Raw genomic sequence first — 21,646 nt, 5'->3', positions numbered from 1 at the left:
AAACCTTTCTCCCTGTCCCCTTCTATTCTTCCCCACTCATACCCCTAACTCCCTCCCCCCCATATCCATTCCACTTGAAATCATTTTCTTCAACTCTCACTTTTCTCGCTTGGGTTTGGGAACATAAATGTCTAAATGGCCGCATTCACACATCAACTGACCTTTCATCGGACCTTTTACATTTTTAAATACATTTGTGGTTTGTGTTTCTACAGCTCCTGTACTATTTTTGGTCCTGATTCAAACTCTGTTACATGATTTACATCATTCTTTATAAAAGACCTGGATTGTTTTTAGGTTTTAAACTTTCATTTCTCTATTTTCAAATGAAGTTGTAAACCTGCACCTTCATCTCCAATATCGTGAATTCCACACCTGCCCACATTTTGCTTTTTTTTATAAGGACACCAATCCCATCAGATTAGGGCCCACTCAACCTCATTTTAACTCAATTCCTTTGGTAAAGACACTATTTCTTTTCTTTTCTTTTTTTTTAAGATTTTATTTATTTATTTGACAGAGATCACAAGTAGGCAGAGAGGCAGGCAGAGAGAGGAAGGGAAGCAGGCTCCCTGCTGAGCAGAGAGCCCGATGTGGGGCTCGATCCCAGGACCCTGGGATCATGACCTGAGCCAAAGGCAGAGGCTTTAATCCACCGAGCCACTCAGGCGCCCCAAAGACACTATTTCTAAATAAGGTTACACTCTCAGGTACTGGGGGTTGGGACTTTAACATATCTTTTGGGGGGGGGGGGGGAATGGGGGAGGGAGAGATACAATTCAACCTGTAACAGTGGGTCATCATTTTCACAAGGCAAATCTTACAGGGTCCCCGGTAACCAATTCTTTTGTAGCCTGCACACACACTGAGTCACCAAGCACTGGACCTCACCCTGGCTGCCGGTGGACCCACTGGGTGATGAAATCTCTTGCCTCCAAGCTGTCCCATGGATAGCTCCCAGAGCCCAGAAGCTGGCTGGAGGATTCTAGATTCATCTATAATGACAGCTCTGGCTCCAGACAGCCTCCCACCCCCCCGCAACCACCCCCGCCCAGGCTTGGCAGATGGCAAACTGGACCCTTGTAGTTCGTTAAAGCCCATCTGCATGGAGGGAAGTGAGCGGGTGCCAGGGCTGTCTCGCAGTCCAGGCAGACCAAACTAGGGAAGGGAAGGGAAGGGAAGGGAAGGGAAGGGAAGGGAAGGGAAGGGAAGGGAAAATTCTTCCTCTACTTTTCAAGGTCTTCCAGGACTAAGAATTAAATTTAGATAAGATGGATGTGTTAACCTAACGGAAGAAAAAATTCCCAAATTTTATTATCCATGCACAGAGGGCCAATAATGATATTGAGACCTGGAAATGGACAAGGTCGGTTGTTTTCATACTTTTTAGACAAAGAGACAATAAACCTATAAGGAATTGACAGGACAAGGAAAACTTCACTTTGGGAGCTTCCGTGAGGAAGGCATTCTAAACAGAATTTGGGCTGGAGTAGTAAACTGGTAAAAATGGAACCGGAGGGGGCACCTGGGTGGCTCAGTCGCTAAGCATCTGCCTTTGGCTAAGGTCATCATTCCAGGGTCCTGGGATCAAGCCCCACATGGGGCTCTCTGCTCGGCAGGAAGCCTGCTTCTCCCTCTCCCACTCTCCCTGCTTGTGTGTGCTCGCTCTCTCTCACTGTGTCTCTCTCTGTCAAATAAATAAATAAAATCTTGAAAAAAAAAGTGGGGGGGGCCCAGGGTTGTTTATAGACGCTTCTGCACCCTGAATTTCTCATCTCTGGTGATAAGGATGTTTCTCTATCTCCCGATACAGGGTGGGGACCTTTCACAAGGGAGATTTATTTCTGGCTTTCAGGAGGACAGAGGAGGATCTGGGTGTTCTCCTTTTTTTTTTTTAAGATTTTGTTTTTTTAAGTAATCTAAGTAAACTAAGCCAGCCATGTGCCGCAGAGCGATCTTCTTGCACAGCTAACCTCTTAAGTAACTTTTTTCCCCAGTTCAGTAAATTTTAATTTAAATTCAATTAATTAACCTGTAAGGTATTATTAGTTTCAAAGGTAGAGTTTGGTGATTCATCAGTCTTATGTAACACTCAGTGCTCATTACATCACGTGTCCTCCTTAATGTCCATCCCCCAGTTATCCCGTCCTTAAGTAATTTCTATTTCAAATAATCAAAGGCCAGCGTGGCCCATTTAGAACAGCCTGCCCTTGGCCCCAACATGGGCTGCCCCTTCCATGCAGGCACATTTTTTTGGGAAGGCTTCCCCTCCTCAGACCCAGTGACACATTCAGGCTTCATCCGTCTTGCACTTGGACAAAACAGAACAAAGGTGAAGTTAAGGGGCTTCTTACTCAGTACAGCTGTGGTGAAACCGTGTCCCTGCCATTTGCTAGAATCAGTCTCACCCCCTGGGAGGTGCACGAAGAAACCTCCAGGAGGTCTTGGCCTGGCTGGAGCTCAGTTGGCATCTCAGAGGCAATACGATTAGTCAATGTTCACCGAGACATAAAGTCTCCGTGATTAATTATTCTTTCAATCTGAACCACAAAGGACTAAATCCAACAGGGGCTTGCCCTGTTAATTGAAATTAGAAGTTTTTGACAAATGTTAAATGAAATAGGGCTAAGCAGTAACTGGCTAGAAATTGTTACATTATGTAACTATAATACTCGGTCCTAAAATAGGGATGAACTAACAACACTTATCAGATTTTTTTCCCCTGCATTCTTGGAGTCTTCAAGACTCCAGAGGGATGTAGATATTCACACTCCCCATCAATGAATGGCATTTCAACCAGGTAAAATTTAGCTCTGAATTTGGACCCAGATTTCCTGAACTTGAATCCTAAAAGGAATGCACATAAAAAGTATGGAGCTTTCAAAGACGCTAGTCACAACAGACCATATATTAAAGGAGCCCATTCATATGAAATATCCCAAACTGGGACATTTACAGAGAAAAAAGATTAGTGGTTTCCTACAGCTGGGGTGGGATTGAGGGTTAAAAAAAAAAAAAGGAGGGGAGTGATAGCCAAAGCATACAGGGTTTCTTTTTGAGGTGATGAGCATGTTCTAAATTTGAGTGCTGTGATGGTGCCCGTATCTGTGAAAACACAAAAACCCATCAAATTCTCTACTTGAAATGGGTGATTGTACGGTATGTGAACTCTTTCTTAATAAAGTTGTCGAAATAAGACAAAACAAAACTAAGAAGCTTTCAGAGTGTTGAGAGCTGACCTAAAACTTTACTTAAGAGGTCAACTGGTATGCATAAGCTTAAAAAACAAAAAACAAACAAACAAAAAAAAACCCCCACAACACCAAAAACAACCCAAATGCAAATTGTAGCACAGGCAGCCAATTCTTGCTTTGTTAGCAGTTAATACCTAAAGTGCTATTTTTAAAGCATTTGCTCTTGGCACTAGAGTGTACGACAAACACTGAGTGATTTGTGCTATTCCTCTGCAAAGTGCCTTAAAGGAACTTGACTCGTAAAGTGAAACTGACAGGTAGAAAGGCACAGAAAAGGGGCATGCGGTGGGGAGGTGTTTTGGGGCGTGTCCTGAGCCCTTCTCAGTTACAACTCAGTGCCAGAAAAAACCCAAAACTCTCTATTTGAAGGAGAGGCCCTAAGAATGGAAATTTTATGCATAAACCACAAAATAATTTAATAGTCCCTAGCCACGAGGGTGACCACTGTCATGCCTGTGAGGATGGAGGGAGATGATGTTAAGAGTCCCTAGAGCTGATCAGAAGAAAGAAAAGGATGGAAGGAAAAGGAACATATTTGCCTAATGCTTATCAGATGCTCACTGGGCATCAGAGCCTGCAGTCAAGCACTTTAGATATGCTGTCATTTAATCTTTGCATAATAAGAGACCTGTTTGAGGTGATTTAGGGTGCGGACCCCAGATAGCCTCAGGATGGAAAGGGTAACAGAAAGCTCTAGCCACAGAGAGGGTGGGAATTCTCAGCTCCACCCACTGACCTCTGGGGAGGGAAAGAGAAGGGCTGGAAAAGGAACCATGAAAACTTTTGACAAGGTCTGGAGAGCTGCCAGGTGGGTGGGGGGTGTGGCACGTCTGGGGACGTTATGGAAACTTTCCCCACCCCACGCCCCACCTCGCCCTATGCATCTTCCGCTTTGCTGTTCCTGAGTTGTAGTCTTTGTAATAAACTAGGAAACACCCAGTAAAGTGTGTTCCTGAGTCCTGTGAGCCTTCCTGGCAAATTCTCCAACCTGAGGTTGAGGTTGTGGGAACTCCCCCCACCACCCCCAACTTGAAGAGGTGGCCCTGGATTTGTGACTGGTGTCTAAGATGGGAGAGGTCTTATGGGACAGAGCCCTTGAACTTGTGGGGTCTGACGCTAACTCCAGATAGTGTCAGACCTGAGGGAGTGGTTGGTCTCAGGGCAAACATCCCAGAATTCTCACAACAAACCTCAAAAGCAGGACGTGATTATCTTCATTTCCTGTGATGCCCAAGGGAATGGCTGTGTCCTATTCCTGGATGGCCTCACCCCTATTTCTACCCCAGCTCCTGCCACCGGCTCTTTCCACAAGCCCCCTCCTTCAGAAATCTCCAGACAGGCAGTAGGCATCCATCTCTATGCTCCCCTGCAAACTTCTGGGGCCACTTTTCAGTCCTGTCCCCGCCCTAGAGGGTGGCAGAGCTGCTGGTGGTCCTGTAGGTTGGTGGCTTGGCAAAGAGTTGGCTTTTTTTTTTTTTTAAAGATTTTATTTATTTATTTGACAGATCACAAGTAGACAGAGAGGCAGGCAGAGTGAGAGAGGAGGAAGCAGGCTCCCTGCTGAGCAGAGAGCCCGATGCAGGGCTCGATCCCAGGACCCCGGGACCATGACCTGAGCCGAAGGCAGAGGCTTTAACCCACTGAGCCACCCAGGCGCCCCAAAGAGTCAGCTTTTTTTTGCAGATGTTCCAGTTTGTGTAATGACTTTTCTTGGAATCCACCCTTCACATGGCTTTGGGGGTAGGCAAGAATTGCACCCCTAAAATGACTCTGAGAAGTCCCCTCCCCATCTCCACATACAGACTAGGAGCCAGGGCGGGCCAGCTGGGCCCCCCTCTGTCAGCCCTGGGCAGAACCTGGCCGCGGTGATTAGCAGATGCCTGTGGAATGCGGAGTCATAGCCCCTTTGTCCCCAGCTTTGGGCCTGCCTCCCCATTCTAGAGCAATAAGAGACGGCTTCCTAAAAATCCTGTTATGTAACACTAACCTGTTCCTTTCCGCACGAACACATATGACTCGGTATTTTTAAGATCACCTAATCAAAACTGGTACGGTCACTCAAGGGCGCTCTGGAGAGCACCACGGGCTGACAGTGAGGCACCACGGACTAACAGTGAGACACCGGCTCTCCCAGCAGCCAGAGCGCCACGTTCTCCCCATGCAGGGGCCGGGGGGGGGGTTTCAGATTTGGCTCCGTTTACAGCCTCTCAACTGGGGCTGCTTGCCGTGGATTGCTCCCACTCACTCTCCTTTTTGCAGTGCTGTTCGGACAGAGCCAATGAAGCATGAACAGCCTTGATCCATACCGAGGATGTACAGTTTGGCCCTCAGAGAGCTTGATAAATCAAGAGCTTGTAACAGACTAACAAATATTCTTGGTGAGTTGCAACATGGCAACGGCGATCAGCACTGGATTAACTGTCCCTAAATCTAGCTTGCCTCTCATGTACTGTATTATTTTGGGAAACCTGGACCTCCAACGGGCTAGAGATGTTCACTCAGCCAATCAATTTGTAATCTGAAGGCACTAAAGGATTTCCATTTTTAAAGGGTAGATGTCAAACTTATTTCAGCTTTAGAACCCATTTCATTTTCCCAATTATAATATTATTGGGACTCCCAATGCATGTATAGGGCAGGTGAAAGTGACAAGTGGATCCCTATAGATGTAGAGCAAATTTTGTTGTTTGATACAATGTATTTCATTGTTTAAAGGGCCCAGAAGCACCTCTGTGGGGTTCAAGGTTCTGTGGAGCAGAACTGAGGAAGCAACAGAAAAGGCTTGGAATGAGATACCTGCATTCAAATGTCTGCTGTAGCAACTACGCTCTGTGTCAATTTGGGCGGGTTATTTAACTCCAAGACTGTTGTGGGGATGATGATAGGACGGGAAAAGGAATGTTTCCCAAACTGGGGTTTGTGGGTGTCTCTTTGGGGGCTATGAAAATTTTTTTTTCTTTAATGGGCTCCTGCATTACTCGGTTTAGGAAGGCCAGTTTTTTGTTTTGTTTTGTTTTCCAGACTAGGTTTGTTTTGTCACTCATTTCTGGAATAGCTGCAAAGAGGAAATTTTTCCCCAAACGTGGGGAATGGAGTTCCAGCAGATCATTAAGCCTATGGGGGATTAACAGAGGGACCAGAAAGACCCTTTCTCCTATTTACCCTGTCTTTCTCCAAAATTCTCCATTCAAATGATCTGTGAGACTTGGAGTTAATGAGGTACATTTAGGGAGGGAACAAATGGAGGGTTTTTCAAAGATAGACAATAGTTGTTTGTACCTCCAGCTCTACTGGAAGGAGCCAGCTTGAGGGTGGGGGGACAACCTCACTCTTTAGGGATGGACACTTTGGGATCTGAACTGAAGCTTCCTAAAGCTTCTAGCAAGTTACTTAAGATTCTCTGAGCCTTGGAGTGCCTGGGTGGCTCAGGCACTTGGGTATCCTACTCTTGGTTTCGGCTTGGGTTGCGGGATCAAGCCCTGGGTCGGGCTCTGTGCTTGGCATGGAGTCTGCTTGTCCCTCTCTCTCTGCTCCATCTCTCTGTGCTCTCTCTCTTTCAAATAAATAAATAAAATCTTAAAAAAAAAAAAAAGATTCTCTGAGCCTCAGTTTCCTTATTTATAAAATGGAGGCAATATCTATTCTATTGGATTGTCAGGATAAACTGAATAAAACAACTCAGCAATGACTTTTATTGTTCTCAAAAGCTAGTTTTTTTTTTTTTTTAAGATTTTATTTATTTATTTGAGAGACAGCATGAGCTGAGGGGCTGCAGGAAGGGGAGAAGCAGACTCCCCGCTGAGCAAGGAGCTTGATACGGGGCTCAATCCTAGGACCCCAAGATCATGACCTGAGCCGAAGGAAGACGCCTAACCAACTGAGCCACCCAGGAGCCTCTCAAAAGTTCGTTCTTGCCCGACTCTGTCTGGGTTTAGCAATTCTGTGAGTGATCTGTTGAAAGTTCTAAGACCCAAGTTAATGAGCTAGTAATTGTATGCCTTTCTCTGGGCCCCTTAACAATACAAGATGGAGACAGGCAATTTAATAGCACCTATTCTTTCCTGGATATTTTTGGAGCAGAAGCTGAACAGTTTGTACGTGGAATCTGAATAAATAGAAGTGGAGGAGAGAATCGCTGGGTCAGGTCTTGTGTCTCAAGAGGAAAAATACAACCTCCATCATCAGACTTGAAGCCACAGATCCTTGGAGAGCAGGTCAGGAAAAGTCTTGGACAAGATTGAGCCGAAGGACCTGCTGGACACCGATCAGTCTTAGACTGGAGGAAATTAACATAGATCAGGGTCAATCTGAAGCCAGTCCCTACCTCAGAAGCAATTTAGGAAGAAACTGAGCAAATGTATATTATAATTAACAACAATGGCTGGCAAGGAACACATTGATGTGACTCCCCAGGTGGTATCAGATTTCAACAGGTGGAATGAAAGTCAAAGGCGTTGACCCCTCCTCTCAGTAGGGAAGAGGCGGTCTTCCTGCTTACCTTCCTATTTCCTTTTCCCTCACAAAATTAAATAACAGTAAAATGGTATAAAAACTGGAACACAGGAAATGGAGCTCTCTTAGGCAGAGCTGCCTTACCTTGAATAACAGAGATGACAAGATTCTGCTCCTCTTGGAGGAAACACACTGGGTCACCTGACCCCGAGGGTGGGTCATCTCTGACCAGGAGCTCCTCCCTGATATGCCAATCAAACCCAACCATTGTCCACATGGGTTATGGCATGATAAAGGTTGGGAAGCTCTGCTCTGAGGCCATTTCCCCAAGCCTGGTGCAATGACATATAGGTCCTTGGATCCTATCTTCCTGTATCTGGTTTGGTAGGTCTAGGGTAGGGTCCAGATATCTGCATTTACCTGATTTGGGAACTCAGCTCTAAGGGCTAAGAAGTTCTTATGTTTTCATTTAATAAAACTAAAAATAGCAGAGGCCAATGTCACCGGTCCAAGTCCTGAGCAAGTTGTGGATTTAAAGCCTGTTTTCTTAAAAGTATGGAGGGAGATTCTCCATGAGATAGAACTGAAGAGCTTGGTGGCATCTGTCCTTTGGCTGAAACCCTTGGGGCTTTTGGCCCCTACTTCCTTCTTTTTAAAGTCTTAAACGGTATTCTTCTGAAATATACCCAGTAAGAGCCTTGGACGGTGACAGACTGCCCAAACAGCCCTGGGCACCACCTTGGGACTCTGGTGCCACAGACAGCCTGCAGTTAGCACAACAAACAGTAAATGTAACTTCTAAGTTTCTTAGAGGTGAAGTATCAGAGACACATGTCGTTCTGAATTCTGGTGACATAGTAACAGAAGAAATAACAACCCATAAAAAAAAAAAAAATCTCAGTAATAAAAATGGCTGTAGTTTCTGAAATAGCTTGCTGTACCTGCAGAGGATTCTGTGATCTTGGACACTAGAGTCATTGGAACCAATCCTCTGTTTCCCTTCTCCATTCAGTCATGCCAACAAGTAAAAAGCAAAATGCGAACAGATTCCCAAAGTACCATTCACAACAGCCACTTTCTGAAGACACATGGTTTCTCCTGAGCAGTCATCCCAGCAACGTATCTGCAGATCTCAATGCCAGAGCCGGAGCAAGGAGAAGGGAACATTTATTAAATGCTTACTGTGTGCCAGGGACAGTGCTAGTCATTTAAATGCCTTGCTTTTCACAGCATATCACCCCACCCCATTCCATCATCTCTCCATCCACTCATCTGAAGGAAGGAAGAGACACAAGATCCAGTAATTGGTGGCGATGCAGGGCAATGATTGTAACCACCTGGGAGGCGTCATAGAGCCAAGGGCACCTTATTACCTTGGGGTCGAGTCATTTTCATACGGAAAGCATGGGTGGGATCCCCAGGCACAGGCTCTAGAGGTTACCTCTTGCACAGATCCCTCTACAACAAGCCCAGTTGTTCCTCCCTTTTATGGCTGTTTTGCTTGTGTGAGTCCTCCCTGTTGGGACATGGAGCCATTTCCCCGAGGACTTTTTCTATTGAGTCAATGATCCCATGCCACAATCAGCAGCTCCACTACTGGCAGAGACTTAGATTCTCTGGTTTTGTCTGGCATTAGGAATTAATTTCCTCAATTTTTTTTTTAAATTTTATTTATTTGACAGAGAGAGAGAGATCACAAGTAGGCAGGGAGGCAGGCAGAGAGAGAGGGGGAAGCAGGCTCCCTGCTGAGCAGAAAGCCCGATTCGGGGCTCGATCCCAGGACCCTGAGATCATGACCTGAGCCGAAGGCAGCGGCTTAACCCACTGAGCCACCCAGGTGCCCCTAATTTCCTCAATTTTGTTTGACATACTTGGTCTGGCCTTTCACTACCAGATTCAGTTGGTAAGATTTGCAACTACTACGCTGGACACTGAGCTCCAGGGGACCTCATTCATGCAAATTACTGTGGCAGTTAATTTTTTTTTTCCTTGAAAAAATTAAAAACCCTTCCTCTAGGATGGAGTTGGGCACTCCTATTTTCCTAATAAAATTGGCTTTGCTTAAAACATTGCAGTAGCGCCACATAATTAGGCCAAAAGAGTAACAGCACTAGAACCAGCGGATTTAAGAATCAGCACTAGGCATGGTACTTTGGTAAGACGTGGCGACCTAACTTTCTTTTGTTTGGAAGAAATGAGATCTAAAGAGACTACTATTTGTTCCTGGGGAAGTGAGCTGTCAATTATTGGTCCAAAAATGAGGTAGCCAGGGTTGTTGAGGACCGGACTGCTGTTTAATGCCTTCTGAGTTCCAGAAGTTTCTGCCATTAACAAAATACTGCTGGCGAGATGGTTGAAGGCTACTTGTTCATGAAAGGGGTAGAGCAAGAGGGAAAGAAGTAGAATGATGGAGTGGGAGGATCCCCAACCTCTTGGCATCCAGAAACCTGCCCTCACCACCCCCCGGGTTAGCCTCTCTGGTGCGGTCATGAATGAAGTCCCCTTGCCTGACAGCTGGTGACCCCTGCTTTGAAAGCCTGCTGCTACTTGCAGAATAAAATCCAAATTCCTGAGCTTGGCATTCAAGGCCTTCCACCCTGGTTAGACAGTTAGTTATTCGCTGACCCTTGCAGATGCACTGGGATTACTGTTCCCTCCCCCCTCACTACATTGCTCTTCAGTCTCCCTGATCATCAAAACCCAGTTTGCTCCCATACCAGTGCAGAAGGTGATTTCACATAGTTTTGGAGTGGGGACCACTTGCCTATATCTAGCAAGATTGAAATCCACATGCCCGTTGACCCCACAAGTTCACTTTTAGAATATAATCGACAGAAACATGAGAACAACACAGCAAAGATATCACAGGAGATGCTATACTCTACTATAGACCATACTATACTATAGTGTAAGACATTGTATGAGATACTATACTGTACGATAATAGCAAGAGTATGGAAACCCTCTACCTGTCCACCAGATGAGGAATGGCATAGATACGGCATAACCGTACGACGGCACATCACGCAGCCATTACATAATCTGCTGGAGACACACGTGCGGCCACGAGAAGATGGCAAGCTTACAGGGTTAGTGAGAAAAGGCACATTGCAAAGTGGTACAGCGTGGTCTAGCTTTAGAGTATGGGCTTATCTTTATAAAATGATGTCACTTACGCATCACGTTTAAGTTTAAACATCGGAACAACGGCTATCTCTGTGATGAGGTATCCTAGGACATCTTTTTTTTTTTTTTTTCAATGTTACCTATTTATACGTTGGAATTCTTTACGAGGCCCACATATTACTTTGTGAGCAAAGAGCAAAGCTTATCATTTCATAAAGGCCCAACTCAGATCCCCCCACTCTATTCAACTGGTCCTGACCACCTCTGTGGCTAGAGCTGCTCCCTCCTGGACATCGTGTCGCGAGGAGGGAGCAGTGTTTCGGGGGTGGGGGTGGCCGGGGAATCTCACTTGGTGGTGAAACCATCTCTCCTGCTGCCTTGGGCTAGTCCTTAGCCCTTTTCCCTGTGATACCTTCTCCTCTCAACTGGATCACAGGCTTCTTAAAGGTGAGGGCGTCCCACTTTTTCCCTTTTCATCTGCTGCTCTGGCTACTTCCAGAGCATCCCCCTACCCTGAGTGCTTCCCTCTCTAAAGCAGGGGTGTCACGGAGACCTCCCCAAGGAGGAGGGCTCAGGGGTATGAGATGCAGCAGCTGACGATGTTAGGGTCTAGGACCAGGGAGCCCTTGGGCAGCCAAGGGTCCCTCCTCCTCTCCACATCAATGACACAGTCAGTCCTTCAACTACCCAGAGGCGCCTGGCCCCAGCGTTGGAACCCATCACAAGTCAGCTGCGTTACTCTCCAAAAGAAACAGATGGACCGAGGGGAACGTGGGAAATGACAGTCACAACTCAACAGCAAATTCAACTTGATGGCATGCCCCAGCACGAGGCAGCTGGGTTAAATCTGGCCATTTGGAAATCGCTGAAAATTTTTACCACCCTCCGATGCCAACATGAAGACCAAAATGATGATATTTTAATTGGAGGGAGCGGCATAGTTTGGGGAAGCACTTTGTACCAAAGGGTATGGAGCATGACAATATTTACTGATTTGGTCTCTCTGTTCCCTTTCTGGGGCCCATCGTCCTTAGCAAACAGCATTAATCTCTCATCCTTGGTGGTTACTGGAAATGTCAGAGGTTCCTCTCTGTTCCGTTCCTTCTCCCTGAAGAGAGAATTCCATGGATGTTTAGATCTGTGTAACCAATGAATTGGCTGCTGGTCCGGAACACCCTAGAACACAGGGGCCTAGAGACTGAATTCCTTTGGCATCCAACTCTGGGGGAATGGTCTACATCAGATTCTGTCTAAAACCTCCCCTGTCCTATCCTAACTCAATCAGACCAAGTCAGGGGTCCATGCTTCTAAGACCACCTCACATTAGTCTTTCCCTTCGTCTCTGAGTTCAAAGCATTGTAAATTTCCCCAGTAACATGATTATGCTCTATTTATCAATGGGAAGAGGGAGACTTCTTTTACATCCCCCAAAGTGAAGGGAAGGAGGAATTTCTGTCATCTTAAAAAGAAGACCAAGCTCAAAGGGTAGTAGAGACAAGACACAATCATGGCCTCCCCAGCCTCTATGCCTAGCAGCACCTGGCACATGGTAGACCCTTACTTAGTAAATGCAAACTCCAGATTCACAAAGGAGTCTTGCTCCCAATAGGTTTTACTAAATCTCCTTCCCATGGACTGATCTACAGCTGGGTTTCTTGACCTAGTCACTGCCGGCTGCCAGGGCTAGATCCTTCTCTGTTGTGGGGTCACCCTGTGCCTTGGAGGATGCTTAGCAGCAGCTTGGGCCTCTCCACCCACAAGACGCCAGAAGTCCCTCCCTCCCCCGCTAGTGGTGGCAATCAAAGATATCCCCAGACACTGCCAGATGTCCCCTGGCAGGAAAAACTGCCCCCAGGTGAAAACCAATGGTCTAGAGACTCCCCTTTGCTTTATATAAATCGATGAAGATTAAAAAATGAAGTAAGACATAACAGAGCACCAAAAAGTCCTCTCCTTCTCAAGTCCCTCCACTGAGTGATTACCTGCCCCCCCCCCACCCCTGCCTCCCCAGCCCTGCTTTCCAGCGGAGGCATGTCTGAACATTTAGAAGCACATGAACCCCACATCTGTGTCCCTGGGGGAGGGCTGTGGACAGCTGCCCCTAGGAGGCCACCAATGCTACCACTGTCTCTGGTCAGTCAAGGAGGCAGGGTGTTGGACTTTATACTCAACCCACACTGCTGGCCTCCGAGGTAGAGCTCTCCACGCCTGACCTTTGGAATTGTCCTGGCTGGGCTGGTCCTCTGGGCTGGGATTTGTTCCTCTGCCCCCAAACTGCCAACTCAGCTTTGCAGGGACGAGCTCATGGCGTGTGTCCTCTGCAGACGCCCTGTGACCTATTGTACAGGGTTTCCTCATTCCTGAGCTGGGATCTTCACCTTGAAGCCTTGGCAGAGCATGAAAGGGTCGGGATGGGACTCTTGGCAGAGGATAGAAGCCTCGTATCAACTGTACAGCCCTGCTCAGATTTTTGGCTTCGCTTCCTCTTTCCTGCTTTGGGGTGCTAATGTCACTGGGTGCAGGGTGCTTTGTGACTGATGGGGGCAGGGCCTTGGTGGGGCTGTGTTGAGGTTAACGGAGGGGCTCTCTGTTTCTGAGAAATCACAACCTTCTTTTTTTCCGTTTCTATAACAGAGGCGCGGCCCCACCGAGTCCTGCAATGGTTATGAGAACAGAACCTGAAGCTGACAGGCTCTTGGGAGTTGGTGCTCAGGCCCCGGGTGTGGCTGGGAAACAGCATCCCTGCAAAATGAGAACGAGGAGAGTGCCGGGTTGTCACCTGATCCCACCTCTCCAGAGTGTCCTTGTGCATCTCTGGTTAGTGGTGGCACAAGGCTCTGGCAGGCAGAGGGCACCCAGCGGAAAATTCCCAGCTCCAGTCACCTTAACGAGAAAGGCATTCTTGCCTCCTGTGTGGCTTGGAGGTTTCCAGGGAGAAAGGGAAGGAGAAAAGCAAGCCCTTCAGTCCCCTGCCTCAGCCCGGACAGCAGCGTGAGTGTGACCAGAGCTGGGAGGAGAGACGACTGACCCAGATAGCCCCGGTCTGAATGAATAAGCATCATAAAACTCAGACCAGAGTCAGCCCACCAGTGCCTTAGCTTCCTCCGTGGAAAACGTGTTCCCATTTATGATGCTGACATAGTCAACTTACAAAGATAGATGGGAAGAAAACGCCTGCAAAGCTGTACGCCTCAGATTAAAAAAAAAAAAAAAAAAAAGAATTCTGATTCACAACTGTTAGCTTAATGGTAACAAATTCATTTTCTCTGATAGCACTTGCTCTGAAATTGCTGCTGCGGGAAGGAAAAAAAAACAAGGCCCCCGGCTTTCACTTATTCATTCAACAACTGTTTGGTAAGCATCTGCTCCGTGCTGGTGCTGTTCTAGCTGGGGAAGAAGGGTGATGGAGTAGATAGCTCTTGTTTTCATGGGGCTCAGAACAGACCTGTGCGATCGAATGAGCAGCAGGCTCTGCTGATGGTCGGTGGGTTAGTGGGGGGCCCAGGAAAGGCCCCAGAGGAGAAGATCCCCAGCTAAAAGCACAGAGGTGGGGAGGACCAGGGAGTGGCGAGGGCTGAGGGCCCTGCTCAGGGACCGGGCTTCCTCCCAGCCCATGAGGGTAGTTTAAAGCAGAAAATGACCAGGTCAGTCATTTTACAAGAAAACCCTTGTGGTGGGGAAGGGGATATTCATTACCTATAGCGTGCCGGGTAGAAATTTATTTGGAAATGGTTTGCTTCTGTGTCAGTTGTTTCCCTTGTTCTCAGGGCCTGGCTGATGACACACAACCAGAACAGCCTAGAAAACTCTTCTCTCCCCCACCCCCCCAGGTGGGTTGCTATGCAGTCTGGATTCTGGAAGCCGAACGATAGGAGGTTGGGGCACAAGGGAGTCCTATGTAGCACGCTCCCAATTATGTGATTCCTTTGTGGTCTAACTGCTGGGGCAGGTGAGGAAGAATTCCACCTGCAGCCCAGGCCAGTGATCCTCTGGGAGGCAGTACTTGACGGAGAGTGTACAGGGTGGAGCCCTCTGGGGCCCCTTTCTTCCACAGCTGCCAAGAAACCCTGAGATTCTGGGACAGGCAGGGGCGGCTCTGAATGGAAGAGCTGAATCCCAAGTTCCATTAATCTCTGGTGAGATTTTCCTCCAGGGCAGAGTTTCCCCAGGGTGTCACTAGCCTTAGCAATGGGGACCTCAGGGGCCAGAATACTCTCTGGTGGGGGCGGGGGTGCTGTCCCGTCCAATGTGGTATGTTTAGTACTACCATCCTTGGTTGCCGGTACATCCCCAAGTTGTGACAACCAAAGATGTCTCCAGACACTGGAAGCATTCTCATGCAGTGAGACTGCCCCTGAGTTGAGAACCACTGTTTCCAGAGGATGGTTTTGCATTCTTGTCTTGCTGGACCTCACAGCAGTGCTCAGTTCAACGGATTACATGCTTCCTCTTGAACCTTGCCCTCCCTTGGGGCACCCTCCTTGTTTTCCTCCAACTCTCTGCCGGGTTCCCTTCCCATCCTCTTCCTGATCTCCAAATGCTGCCATCCCTTCATGCTCAGCTCTGAACCCCATTTCCTGCTTATACTTTATGCTTTCTCCCTCTCATTCATCTCACCAGCATTTTAAGTACCTTCTGTTTTCCAATTATTACCACATTCGTCATCATCCCAGATCTCGCATCTATGTTCTAGACTTACTTCTACTTGCTTTGGACGTCTCGTTGGCATCACAAAATCCATCCATCTTTCTCAGAAATCCACTCCTCTTCTCACCCCTGTCTATCTGCTGGCCGAGCCATTAAACCTTCAGGTCGTCCTGACACCTGCTTTTTTCTCGTTTTCATATCCAGTCCATGACCACTCCCTGTCAGTTCTAGCTTCAAAATATACCTCAAAACCATCTGTTCTCAGCCCTCCAGTCCAAGCCACTACACAACGTGAAAAACCAATAATGCAGAAAACTCCAACAACCTCCGTGACTTCCTGACTTCCACACTGCTTTTTTCCAGTCCCTTCTCCATCCAGAGCAATCTTTTATAAGCACAAATCAGACTATATGACACTCAGCTTTAGTTTCTGCAAAGGCATGCCACTGCACTTGAATAAGATCTAAGTGTCTTAACATGGCCCCAACCTCCTTGGTGCCATTCGTCCTTTCATTTCTGCTGCTGCTGCCATGTTGGTCTTCCTTTGCTTCCTCATGTGTGTCACACATGTGGTGCCACACATGCTATTACCTTCACCTGGAGCACTATCCCCCAGCTCTTTTCATCCTGCGGGTCTCGGTATGTCATTCCTTCCAGAACATCTTTCCTGATCCCATCCTCTTTTTTTTTTTTTTAAGATTTTTTTTTTTTTAAGTTATTTATTTAACAGAGACAGAGAGAGCACAAACAAGGGGAACAGCAGGCAGAGCGGGCAGAGGGAGAAGCAGACTCCTTGCCAAGCAAGGAGACTGATGTGGGACTCGATCTTAGGACCCCAGGACCATGACCCAAGCTGAAGGCAGCCGTTTAACTGACTGAGCCACCCAGGCGACCCACGATCCCATGCTCTTAAATTCAGTTTTCCCATCATGATCTCTTTCCCCATCATGCATGCTTCCTTATGGCACTGGTGACTCTCAGGTCTGTCTGTCCTCATGTGATTTTCTATTGTTGGCTCCCTGCCAGACTGGAAGGATACTGAGGGAAGAAGGGACTCTCAGTTGGCTATTCTATTCATTCCCGTGTCACCGTCTTAACACTGTATGTGACATTCAATGAGTATTCAGCAAATACTTATTGGATGAATGACCATTCACCTCCTGCATCTCTGAAAAGAATACTTGATGACCAAGAGAAATGAAGGACTATGAAGAATGAACTAAGAGCTCCTCGCTTGTCTGTGTACATGAAAAGAAACTTTCCGGAGCTGGTTCCTGGGAGCATGAAGCACAAGGAGATGAATCAGGCACCCGCTGACTAGAAATGAGACTTGTTGATTTTGTCATTAGTATTCCATATTTATCCTAAGACTTTCCACCCAGTCAGGAGGGAACTCCCTGAGTCCCGGGCAGATCACACCAAAGCAATCCAAGAGGAAGAGCTGAAATTAGTTCAGTGTTCTTCCTGGGAGACCCACGCTCCTGAAGAGGTCAAGATGCCCAGGAAGGACAGCAGCCCCCACGCAGGCTGAAGGAGCCGAGGAAGTGATGGGGCACGGCTCATACCATGCGTAGCGCTCTGATGCACCACAAGAGCCCCGGTGGATCCGCTATGAAACCACAGAAGTATCTCCTCCATAGAATGAGACAAGGGGAGGCCACGTTTCCCCTCTTCATCTGCAGGCTCAGTTATGCGGAGCATTTCACTTGGTTTTTCTAAAAATTCATGAGTGCGGTTGGCTGCGGAGCGCGGTGTCAACGGATGACGTTACGACGCTCAGCCTTTGAGTCAAACCGAGAGTAATTCACATCAGCCTCTCCCAGTCTTTTGAAGAAGGGACAGCAGCTGCACAGCACACGCCTACAATTAAGCAGCTAAGCATTTGCTAAGACCAGGTTAGAATCCCAAAATGTGGAGGGGGTTAAAAAAAGGGAAAAAAAAACAAAAACAAAAACTACAAAACTGAACCACATTGGGAGTCCAGTTGGTAAGAACAGTGGAATTCCTTTTCAACAGGTTTATTTATTATATCTTAAATCAGCCTTAATGAATCCAGGAGAAGAGTGTCAAGGTCCGTGTGTTACGGCTCCAGGATGAGTCTGGGGCCCCGAGTCCACACATATTGTGATTGGCTGTGCTGTTGCTAAACAACCATCATTCAGTGCGGGGATGTCACTTACAAGGGGACGGTCACCCACATCCCGCCAGCAGCCGTTCATAAAGTGCTAGTGGGATATCAAGGGTGACTTGTACCAACAGTAAAATAATAAGGTTGGGCTGAGGCAAACCATGGATCCCGGTAGGGTGGGAGCTACAGAAAAAAGGGAGGCTCTTCAGTTTCTTCCCAGCTAAGAATGAAAAAAAGGAGAAAACCCTCTCAAAGGCACTTCCTGTTTTGAGAGAAAGTTTCTGTGTCAAGATGAGCTGTTGGGAGTTTCAATATTCACTCAGAGGATGGAGCGAACATTTTCTTTGGGTTATACATAGAGAAACACATAAAACCCAGCCCTGGCCACCCCCCACCACCCCGGACATGGCAGATGGGGAGGCAGGCCGCGCAGGCCCTGGCAAAACAGGAAGTTCGAGATGGCTGCTGTTCGACAGAGGCCCGGATGCTGGATGGTTCAGCCTGGTGCATGTTTTGCTGCCCAGAAGGATGGCAGAGTGGGGGAGACAGGAAATGGAAATGGAAATAGAGTGGCAGCCAGGGCCCTAAGGAGTAGGAACTTAATTTTGAGACTCGCATTAAATAATCCAGCAAGATGTGAGGCCGAATTGAATCAACACGGAGATGGATGAAAGTCTCCCAGGTTAAGACTTACTTCATAAATATCGGCTGAATGAACGAGTGACTCTCTCCCACCTGTCATCCCATTTATGGCTTACCTCCGATTCTTTGTAGTAACGTTCTGGAATCTCGTCGCAGGCGATATCAATAAAGCAAACTTCTCTCTCTAGGTCTTTGGCTTCATTGTCAAAAATCTGAAAGAGCAGAGCGACAGATCAGAGGTTAGTATCCTCAAGGTGCCCACGGTTGGCAGGACCATGCAATCTTTACGTGAGAGCATCTTTACGTGGCTCGGCGCTCCGGCTGGCGCGCTCTGCCTGCCTCAGAATGTGCACGGATCATGAAAGGCGTTGATTCATCGCTTACGTTTTGTCACATCAGAGGCAGGTACAGCATCCATCACCGCTTGGTGAGGGGCAGAAGGAAAAGTGGTCTGTTTTTAGAAGTCCAAGAGCGGAGAAATAAATCTCTGCCAAAAGTGTCTTCCAAAAAATGAGGTCTGCTGATTGTTGGCAGTGAATCTGAACAGGGGGAGTGGAGAGGCTACAAAGGGTCTGGCTGGAGAGGACACAACGAGCAGTAATGGAGCCCAAGATTTATGGAAGAGAAATGTGGGTTTTCTTTTTTTCCCGTTAACATTTTTATATATAACTTCACAAACAACACAGGCTCTTGCAGGAAAGACAGATAAATAGAAAGAAAATAAAGACGGTCCACAACCCCATTATGCAGGAATAAACACACGTATTATTCTTGATCATTAAGAACATGATTTCCAGGGGCGCCTGGGTGGCTCAGTGGGTTAAAGCCTCTGCCTTCAGCTCGAGTCATGATCCCAGGGTCCTGGTATCGAGCCCCGCATCGGGCTCTCTGCTCAGTGGGGAGCCTGCTTCCCTTCCTCTCTCTCTCTGCCTGCCTCTCTGCCTACTTGTGATCTCTGTCAAATAAATAAATAAAATCTTAAAAAAAAAAAAAAAGAACACGATTTCCTTGGGACATGCAGGACTAAGAAGGTAGAGGTTGGGGAGAAACTTAGGCAGCTTTTTGCCTGACTACTCTAGGTTCCACTGGCCCCAGGATATTTATCACTTGCAAAGAAATATATAAGACAGCCATACACATACATATATACATATTTTTTGGTGGAAAGATTAAGTTCTTCTAGTTTTTCCCATTGCCATTTTTCTGAACTAAAGGGATGATCCTCTCAGCCCCCCTAAAGGGTGGAAAACAGATTGTTTTCAAAACCATTTCTATCTTGGAAGTCGTCTTAGCTGTATCCCTACCGCACTGTTTGGCTAATTCCTGCAGGAGAATCAACCGTGAACACTGATTAAATCTGATTCTTCGGTAGAGAATGAAATATTTTGGAAGCACAGGGTGGTTGATGCCTAAGAACATTCTCTTGACACAAATTCAGTGCCTGTTAATAACATGATCTCCCACAGGACAGCACGTGTAATGCCCTTTACAAGGCCACACTCTCCTTGGTCTGATTCTCCACTTGAAACTACTAGTCCTTCCCAAACACTTTCTGAATAATATTTGTGTTGGTATTTATGCTTCAAGTCTGATGTGTGCGCTGTTGCCCATTTTCTTCTCAAATGGTCAGAGACTGGACTCTTCAGCCTTGTCCGAGGAGACTGACTGCACAGTCTCCCCTGAAGGGGCCACTGCATTTTCCTTAAAGGGAGAGAAGGACAGGTTCTCGGATCACCTCTGGCTCCTTCCACTGCCACTTGAAGTCAAGTGCTTGGGGGATACTCCTAGAGTATTAGGAAGGACAGGTGGATGGCTTTGAAATGAAACAGGGAGACTGCAGGGAGACGAATTCAAGTCTGAGTGGAGAACTAAATTGTAAAATGAAATACTGGGTCTCAGGTTGTTTGTGTGAGTCTCCCTCTCCCCCTCCGTCTCTTCCATCTCTCCACCTTCCTCCCCTCCCCACCCCCAATCTACCCACTCTTCTCTCTTCCAAGAAAGACATGTGCCTCGTTAACAAAACAAAACAAAATGAAACACCTCAGAGGGAAATGAGCTTCCAGAGAGTAAATTACAAAAGAAGTTGGAGAGATGTGACATTTATTGGTGGTAAAATTTATGGTACTGAAAGAAGGGGAAATAAAGAGGGGTTAAGGGAGTTACTGACAGATTGTGTGGCTTTTCCTAATTGAATTCAAGCATTTTTGATCACCTATTATACTGGCTATCATATTATTGCCTCTCCGCTGCTGAGTAACCCGTTAGTCTCTGCTCGGAGCTAACGGACTGGACCCTGGAGGCACTTCTTCACAGCAAGTAGGACATGAAGCCATTTACTGAAGGAACCCCGCAGGAAAAAGGGGGTTTCTCTTCCTGGTTTTGGACCTTCTCCTGCTGCAGAGTCTCTCAGTGGGGACACTGCGTGGTTCTGTCTCAACTGCATGCCCAGAGCACATCGTGGCCTGGTGGCCTTGCAGCTCTGGCCTTTACTGTGACCTTCCACATGGACCACCATGGGCTTGAGGGTTCACAGTGGCCGTGGCACTCTGACTCTACACACCTGCCTGCCAGTCTCATCTCACCAGTGCCCAGAGGGCTGTTTGCTACTGCCTAGCAACTGAGAACCAGCTCTGGTCCAGGAGACCCAGTCAACTTCTCCAACAACCGGTGGGCTATGACCACAACCTCTCCTGTGAAGTCTCTGCCCCAGCCACGGACAGGGCCCCTCCCAAGTTTGTTCCTCCTTGTGTCTTCTCCCTCAGTCTTAGGTACCCGTTGGAGTTCTTGTTACTTCTTTATAGTTACTCCTCTCAAAGTTGAATAATTCCTTATACTACGCTCCCCCTTATTCAAATTATTGTGTGCTTTTATGCCTCCTGATTGGGCCCTGATGCAGAATGAAGGATTTGCTACAAAGAAAGAAGAGACTAGAAAAGCCAGGGAGGGGAGATACCCTCCCTTGTTGAGTCAACAAGTACAACATCATCAGGACCCTGACAGAAAACCAAGCTGAGAAAGTTCTCATTTTTCAGATGAGAAAACCAAGGCTCAAAGACGTAAAGAGCTTTGCCTGAGGTCACACGAGAGAGGCAGCAGAGAAGTTCAGCTTCAGGGCAAGTCTCTAGCCTTCACAACCAGGCTCCTCCTGTGACAAAAAGCTGCCTCTTGGCACCCAACTGGGAAGATAAATACCAGTCAGAAGTGCTTCCTGCTTCTTTCCAGAAAGATGAACTTGGAATCTGGTTCTCTCCCTGCTACTAATAAAATGTATGATCTGAGTTGCTGAGTTGGGGAACTGCCCCCCCAAACCTGGAAACCTTTCTGCTTTGTTGAATAGCAGAAGTAGTAGTAGAGATACTAGTGGGACCATCTACGCAGGGGCCCTTCAGCTCGGATT

At 47.2% G+C, this 21,646-nt stretch overlaps 1 protein-coding gene across 1 annotated transcript in view; it reads right to left on the bottom strand.

Moving 5' to 3' along the window:
- Nucleotides 1–21,646, bottom strand: part of LOC111158102 (phosphatidylinositol transfer protein, cytoplasmic 1) — a 250,653-nt gene that overhangs the window by 25,636 nt on the left and 203,371 nt on the right. Inside the window, exon 6 of the mRNA XM_022519945.1 lies at nt 18,366–18,461. Coding sequence (XP_022375653.1) covers nt 18,366–18,461 — 96 coding nt within the window. The remainder of the gene's footprint in view (nt 1–18,365; nt 18,462–21,646) is intronic.

The sequence above is a fragment of the Enhydra lutris genome, unplaced genomic scaffold, assembly GCF_002288905.1.
Source record: "Enhydra lutris kenyoni isolate GAN:26980312 unplaced genomic scaffold, ASM228890v2 scaffoldscaffold57, whole genome shotgun sequence".
In the NCBI taxonomy this organism is placed as follows: domain Eukaryota; kingdom Metazoa; phylum Chordata; class Mammalia; order Carnivora; family Mustelidae; genus Enhydra; species Enhydra lutris.
Note: the sequence above shows the minus strand (reverse complement) of the source record. Positions and strands in the feature narration are given on the sequence as shown.